This window comes from Tupaia chinensis, unplaced genomic scaffold (genome assembly GCF_000334495.1).
Source record: "Tupaia chinensis unplaced genomic scaffold, TupChi_1.0 Scaffold000159_1, whole genome shotgun sequence".
NCBI classification, from domain to species: domain Eukaryota; kingdom Metazoa; phylum Chordata; class Mammalia; order Scandentia; family Tupaiidae; genus Tupaia; species Tupaia belangeri.
Window position 1 is genome coordinate 1,083,217 of NW_006159630.1, and position 7,858 is coordinate 1,091,074.

At 48.5% G+C, this 7,858-nt stretch overlaps 1 protein-coding gene across 2 annotated transcripts in view; it reads left to right on the plus strand.

Moving 5' to 3' along the window:
* The window catches only part of NPLOC4 (NPL4 homolog, ubiquitin recognition factor), a 92,167-nt gene that overhangs the window by 23,090 nt on the left and 61,219 nt on the right, over positions 1-7,858 (plus strand). The window contains exons 1-2 of one of the 2 annotated variants that reach the window (XM_006145651.2): positions 240-279; positions 1,926-2,006. In XM_006145651.2, the coding sequence (XP_006145713.1) occupies positions 277-279; positions 1,926-2,006 (84 nt within the window). In that variant the 5' untranslated portion in view covers positions 240-276. Of the gene's footprint in view, positions 1-239; positions 280-1,925; positions 2,007-7,858 lie in introns of those variants that run through there. The other variant, XM_006145650.3, reaches the window with a different exon arrangement.

The window sequence follows — 7,858 nt, forward strand, 5'->3', positions numbered from 1 at the left end:
AATTTGGGTATTCCTGGGGATTACTTAAAATCAGAGTCTTTTTTTTTTTTTTTTTTAAGAATTATATAATTTTATTTATTCATTCATTTATTTATTTTTATTTGACCAGAGAAAGACACACAGAGAAGGAAAGTGAGAAAGCAAGCCACCAGGTCAAGGACTCGAACCGTGGTCGGCCGGTGGGAGTATCCAGCAACTTAACCAACAGGCCACCTGTTGGCCCCTAAAATCAGAGTCTTAAAAGTTGAAAATATATGAGAAATCATCACAAAGTTCATGGTAAATGTGTATTATGAAAAAAACTGCATGAATTTAAAAATCTTTGCACCAAAATAAACTCATATATACGTTAATTGCATTTTTTTCCATGAACCTTTTCAAGTCTCCTTGTAAAAGGGGGCAAAGCCTTTTTAGTCAAGTGGTGGTCATTAGTACAAGTGGCATGGTGGTAACACAACTGGGAAGTCCCGGGTTTGCATCCTGGCCTCCCTGTGCACGCTGGCAGCCGGAACTCCCCTGGTCTGGGCTGACATGGGGTACATGGAAACGAGCCCAGTCGAGGTGCCTGTCTCTTTTCCTCTCCCTCTCCTGCTCTTTCTCTCCTGGTATACATAAATACAGTCTTAAAAAAGCTATTAGAAAAGTGAGTGACAGGGTCACACTACTTTAGGAAAATCTAGCTCATTCTTGATTTGATAAACACGGACCAAGGTCAGTGGACAGTAAGCCCCGTGGTTTCTTTGGAAACCCTTTGAACAGTGGCACATGTCAGGTGCCGTGAATACAGTGCTGTCAGCCATTGAGAGAAACAGCCGTGGCAGCATTTTCTGGCTCATTCCTGTCTGCCCGCCCGCCTGCTCCTCACGCCACTTTATGTTCCCTCACTGAAACCAGGACCCATGCAGCTGGCCAGGCCCAGCACCGCCTCCGAAGGGCTTTGCACGTGGAAATCCAGCCCTCCTAGAAAGCAGTGCTGTTTGTCCACTAATCTGCCCACATTTTCAGCCTTGCCACGAAAATGTATTTGTGAAATCTGACTACTTTTCCATAGTGCTAAAAACTTTTATTATTTCTTTAATCTTTTTTTTTTTTTTGAGAGAGATTTTTGCTATAGGGTTTCTGTGCTTGCTAGAGAGACAGACAGAAAGTGAGAAGTCACCCCCCAGAGGGATAACCACACTGCAGTCCCTTCTCCATTCTCCTCGTGGGATCTTGGGAATGCACACACGCACCCAGCGTGTGCTAGGTCCGGGACTCAAACCTCAGTCCATTACCTTTATGCCATCTGTTGGCCCTGCCTGTGTGATCTTCAGTCTGGCTAACTAGCCGACCACGTGGGATTCAGCTACCCAACTGCCACCTGTGGCCTGACCCGTGGTCCTTTCAATTTGGCGTGATAGGTGCTAGGGCAGAGTGAGAGCTCTCAGAGAATCCAGAGCCACTCATGATCTGGGGGTGGGATTCCTGCTCTTATGTAAATTTAAAGGGGAGAAATAGTGCCTTCTGTATATTCTTTTTCTTTTAAAGAATTATTTAATTTTATGCATTCGTTCATTTTAATTTGACCAGAGGAGAGAGAGAGAGAGGAAAGTGAGAAAGCAAGCCACCAGGTCTGGGACTTGAGCCATGGTCGGCCATGTGAGAGTGTCCAGTGCCTTCACCACCACACCACCTGCTGGCTCCCTTCGTGTGTATTCTTTATAAATATTTGTTAAAAATTGAAGTGAATTTTTGAGTTGAAAGTCCGAACAGTCCTCTTCAGCTGTCTCCTCATGTGCTGGTAGATCTGGAGAGAGAGTGTTGGTTGTTGGAAGGGGACTGAAAGGGGAGGTGGGCGGTCCGTGGCCCAGGTTTGCGGGTATGAGTCTGGTAGCAGGTGGCGCGTCCCTTGGCTGCACAGTGACTGTCGTGCTCACTTACAACAGATCATCCGAGTCCAGTCCCCCGATGGGGTGAAGCGGATCACAGCAACAAAGAGAGAGACAGCTGCGACGTTTCTGAAAAAGGTAGCTGCGACCGGGGCGCGTGCCTCGAGGGTGTCTTCCTCCTCGTGTTGCCCGTCTCTGCCTTTCCTCGCCGCCTAGTCCTGCCACGCCCAGCTGTCTCCTGCACTGCTCTTTTCAGGCGTGGAGGGTCGTGTTGCTGTGGGGTCAGTGTGTGTCTCAGCCACGTCCCCGTGGGGGCTCTCTCTCTCTCTCTCTCTTACCCTCTGTCTCTCTGGTGAGTGCACACTGGCAAAATTGAGAAACTACAAGGAGAATGTCTTACATAATCTTGGAACTGTTGATTCCTTTGAGACTTGTGGATTTCTTCTCTGAGAGTCATCAGATGATGCCCCCAGGGCAAGCTCTTCTGTGTCCCTGTTGCTCCCAGGGAGCCCCCTACCTTCTGTTTCCCACCTGCCTTCTCAGTCTGTGCCTCTCAGTGGTGAGAGACACAGGCCCTTCTTCAGACATTTTCTTTCATTAATAAAATACATACCAAGGAATGCTTGGAAAATACGGTCCACTAGATGGCTTATGATGAAGAAGGTGCCAGTCAGGTGGGGCAGGGCCGGCTCCGTAGAAGCACTGGCGGCTGGTGGCCACTGTGCACCGCTGTCTTACCTCCTCAGTGTGTGCTCTGATCCCTGAGTGTAGCTCTGCCTGCTTTTGAACGTAACATGGTGGATTGTGCTATGTATTCTTTTTTGTTGACTCCATTTGTAAATGCATTAGTTTTTATTCTGTTCCAGATTTTTTTCTTCTCTTTCCTCTTTCTCTTTTTTTTTTCCTTAATATTTTTGCCATAGGGCATGTGCAGTCTGCAGAGAGAGAGAGAGAAGGAGAAAGTGAAAAATCATCCTTCCCGGGGGAATGGCCATATCACAGTCTCTTCTTTTAAGATTTTGGGCATGTATACACATGTGCCTGGTATTATTATTTTTAAATTTTTATTTATTTATTTATTTTTAAATTTATTTTATTTTATTTATTAATTTTTTTGGAGAGGTTTTTGCTATAGGGCACGTGCACTTGCCAGACAGACAGAGACAGAAAGATAGAAAGCGAGAAATCACCCCTCAGGGGGGATGGCCACGCTGCAATCCTTTCTCCATTCTCCTCTTGGGATCTTGGGCATGCACGCACACACGCCTGGCATAAGTTAAAGCCACCAGGTCCGGGACTCAAACTGCGGTCGACTACATGGGAGTTCAGCGACATAGCCATTACGCTAACTGCTGGTCCCCAGTGTTATTTTTTTTAAAAGAATTATTTTATTTAACTATTTATTTACTTTTTTAATTTGATCAGAGAGGGACAGAGTGAGACACACACACACACACAGAGAGAGAGAGAGAGAGAAATAGTGAGAAAGCGAGCCACCAGGTCTGAGAATCAAACCATAGTCGGCCATGTGGGAGTCCAGTGCCCTTAGTCACCGTGCCACCTGCCGGCCCCCACGCCTGGTGTTATTTTTAAGCTGCCAGGTCTAGGATGCAAACGGGATATGGGATCCAGCGCCTCAACTACCATCCCACATGCTGGCCCACGGGGTTCTTTTTATTGAAGTAATTACGTATCAAGCTTATCCTGGGTGTGACTGTTAAGTTTTTAACATTTTTTCTTTTATTAAATTTACTTTTTAAATTATTATTATTTTATACATTCAATTGCTATATAGTATTTAGCTTATAGAGAGAATTTATCCAACATGAAATACACCTCAGACCAGTCCAGTTGAGAATAGTATAGACTTTTTGAGAGAGATTTTTGTGAGGGGTTACATGAATTCGTCAGAGAGACAGAAGGCAAGAAATGACCCCCCCGGGGGTCATGGCCACATTGCAGTCCCTTTTCTTCTCGAGATCTTGGGTGCGTGTACGTGCACACTACGTCTGGTGTGAGTTTTAAGTCACCAGGTCTGGGACTTGAACTGCAGTTCACTGTGGGAGTCCAGCGACGTTACCATTACACCATATGGTGATCCCAGTTTTTAACATTTTTATCTGCTTTTGTAAGGCTCTGCTAAGATGTTTTTTGTTGTTAGAGAATGTACATGCTTACCAGACAGGCGGGGGAAGGAGAGGAGAACACACCTCAACAGGGACTGGTCATACTGAGTCCGTTCTCTCTCACCTCTGCTTTCTGGATTTCGGGCTTGCTCACACATGCACCTGTTGTGTTTCTCAAGTTGCTGTGTCTGGGACTTGAACCATGTGTATGACTGTGTGAAATATGACTGCCTTCACCACCAGGTCATGGAGCCAGCCTGATATTTTTTCTTTTTTTTTTTAATAATTATTTTATTAACTTTATTTATTTATTCATTTATTTCAGTTTGACCAGAGAGGGACAGAGTGAGAGAGAGAAAAAGAGAGAGAGAGAAGGGAAGTAAAAAAGCAAGTTGCCAGGTCCAGGAGAGAGAGAGAGAGAGTGAGAGAGCAAACCACCAGGTCCAGGGCTCAGACTGCAGTCAGCCAGTGCCTTTAACTTTACACCATGCCACTGCCAGCCCCGTTCTTTCTTTTTCTTTTTTTTGGAGAGGTTTTTGCTATAGGGCTTGTGTGCTCGCCAGACAGACAGAGAGAGACAAAAAAGAAATCACCCCCCACGGGGGATGGCCACGCCGCAATCCCTTCTCCTCCATTCTCCTCTCGGGATCTTGGGCACGCATGCACACGTGTCCGGTGTGAGTTTAAGCCACTGGGTCCGGGACTCAAACAGCGGTCAACTACATGGGAGTCCAGTGACATAGCCATTATGCTAACTGCTGGTCCCCGTTCTTTTTTTGAGAGAGATTTTTGCCAAAGGGCATGTGCACTTGCTGGAGAGACAGAAAGAGAGAAAGTGAGAAATTACCTCCCAGTGGGGATGGCCACACCCCAGTCCTTTCTCCTCCATTTTCCTCTTGGGATTCTTGGCACACATGCATACATACCTGGCGTGAGTTTCAAGCTGCCGAGTCCGGGGCTTGAACCACAGTCAGCCATGTAGGAGTCTAGTGCCTTAACCACTATGCAACCTGCTGGCTCCTATTTTTTCAATGCCCAGTGCTTCATGTTAGATTTATGTACCTGTAGGTAAAGAAGTGACAGAATTCACCCGAAGAGGACCATCAAAAAAACTACCATGAAGTAGTGCCATAAAAACCCTTCTCCCACATAGGGGCTGGCAGGTGGCGTGGTGGTCGAGGCTGCTGGAGTCCCTTGTGGCCGACTGTGGTTCAAGTCCTGCACCTGGCGGCTTGCTTTCTCACTTTCTCTTTCTGGCTTTCCCTTTCTCTCTCTCTGGTTAAATTAAAAAACATAATAACAAATAGAATTAAATAAATAATTCTTTAAATTAAAAAAAGAAACCCTATTTTGTATGTCTTTCTGTGTCTCCCAAAGTGGGGCTCAGCACACATGATGCACTGTCAGTGGCAGTCATGTTTGACACCTGGCTGAAGGTGTGCTACTGTCAGCCTTGTGGGAAGCACGAAGCTCTCGTCTGGTGGTCACGGGGAGTAGCTTTATTCACGTTTAGAAGGACGGGCCTCCCCATCTGAGAGACCATTCTGAGACCCAGAGCACTGCTGTGGCTTTCACGTGGCTAAAGCTGGCCAATCTGGTAAGGGATGTCTCGTTCTTGACGATAGAGCGTGGTGCTTTGCCTGCAGAAAAGTAGTCTCTCACGTGTTTTCAGAATAGGTGAAATGCCACAGTTTGCTATTGCAGTTCATGTCTGGGCTGCTCTAGAGGAAGGTCCTGTGAGGACATTGTTCTTGTCTGAGGCCGTGCCTTATTTGCACTTGGGGATACAGGTTCCGTGGGCCCCTTCTAATGCTTTCGTTTACTGATGGCTCGTATAGCTTGGGAAGTGCAGCCACGTGGCATCAAACGCTCTCAGTACATCTGGTACGGAAACCTGTGTCCGTCCTTTTCTTTTTCCGATTGTTTTGCCCTAGGGCATGTGTGTTCATTGTAGCAAGACAGAGAGGGAAAGTGAGAAATTATCTCTCATGGTGATGGCCCTGCCACAGTCCCCCTTCCTTCATTCTCCAGTTGCGATTTGGGGCATGCGTGCACACACGCCTGGTATGATTTTCAAGCCACTGCATCCAGGACTTGAACGGCATAGTCAACTGTGTGGAATCCAGTGCCTTAACCACCACACCACCTGCTGGCCCTGGGGGTCACCCTGTTTAATGGCTGTATAGCCTCCTTGTTCAAACTGGTTGGTCATGCGGGACCCGGCTTCCTTCACTGCTAGGCTGTGGGGTCCTGGTCTTGTAAGGCCTGCTGCGTTTATTTCCCCGGGGTGCTGTAGGTTTGCTTCCTACAGTGCCTGGGGGAGGCCTGCTAGTGACTGACTTGCAGGTCCTGCCAACCTGAAATGCTGCCACTTACCTTCTATACAGTGGGGTTCACTGGGTGGAGGACGCTGAGCTGGCAGGTTCCCCTCCCCTGCTCAGCACTGTGGTAGCCCCCACCCCCGTTACTGGTCTCCACTGACTGGCTTTCAGCAGCTCAGCCAAGGTGCTCAGCAACAGCCCTCTCCTCCTCCCTCGGCGCTGGGTTATCGTTGTTCTTCCTGTCTGGGTTTTTCAGCCCCACTTTCTTCAAACGCTTGCCTGTCCTTTTCTTACCGCCCTCCCCTGAGTGTTGCCCTATTGGGCCCTTGGTCCTCAGGCCTGGCTCCCTTGGACCCTTGAGCCAGGTGTGTAGGTCCCGCCGACTGTGGTGGGCCCACAGTGCTTCGCTGACGGCCCTGTGGCGATTTCTATCTCAGGTGCTGTTTGCAGTCCTAGAATCTACCCTGGGTTCTCCGCGTACGCTCTGGTTCTCCATGGAGATGCCTGCCTTCTTATTGAGGCTCTGACAACACCTGAATGAGAGCTCAGCCCTGGCCCTGCCTGGGCTCACTCCTATGCCACCACCTCTGCTGGGCCCCTTCCTGGGCGCCTGGTGAGCATCTCAGACCCATGTAGGGACCCTCGCTCTCCCTCCAGGCTGCTGCCTTTTCTGCCCTTCATCTTCACGCTCCCTCAGGCAGCCCTTCACCCTGTCGTTGAAGCCAGATGGTGGAGTCCCCTGAGCCCTGCACCTCCCTCCACCACTTCCTCCACAGGCTGGCATGCCACCTCTAACTCCACCGACCCAGCTGCTCTGCCTCTTGTCAAGATGAGTGACTTTCCTGTTCCCCGCCCTTAGCCCTGTGGCTTCCCCGTGCTCCTGGGGTAGCCAGCTGGAGCCCTGTGGCTCAGTGTGCTCTTGCACTCAGCCTGACTGCCTTGCCAGCCTCGTCTCCTTTCTGTTCTCTTGTCCTTACTGGCTGCCTTCTTGCTTATTTGGCCGTGGCCTCTTCTCCCAGCGCCCCCTTCGTTCCTGTTCCTGCTCCTGGAACCTGTGGCGCTCTCCCGCCAGTGCCTGCAGGCCACTTCGGGCTTCACCAGGTGCCCATTCAGAGGGACCTCTGGCCTCTGCTCGGCCTCTCCCTTGTCTCTCCCTTCCATTTCTGCTCTGGTGCTTGGCTCAGCTGGTCTTGCCTTTGTTGATTGTCGGGGTCTGGGTGGCAGGAACCTCATCTTTTAAAATTCACAGCTGGGTTCTGACCGCTCAGAGCCTGACATGGAGGGCTGCTTAGTACTTGTTGGGCCTACGGTGTGGCAACATGTGGCCAGATGTTGTTACAGTGGACGTCTGTTCCTGGATTAGTGGGTCATCGTATGCTTCATTTTGTCGTTAGGTTTAAAAATTGAAATGAGTTTTGCGATTGATTTCAAAGGTAGAAACTACTTAGATTTTGCAGACATAGCTGTCATTCCTACTTTTTTTAAAAGAAAGTTTTTAAAAATTTAATTTTGTTATTATTATTATTTTTTAATTTGACCAAAG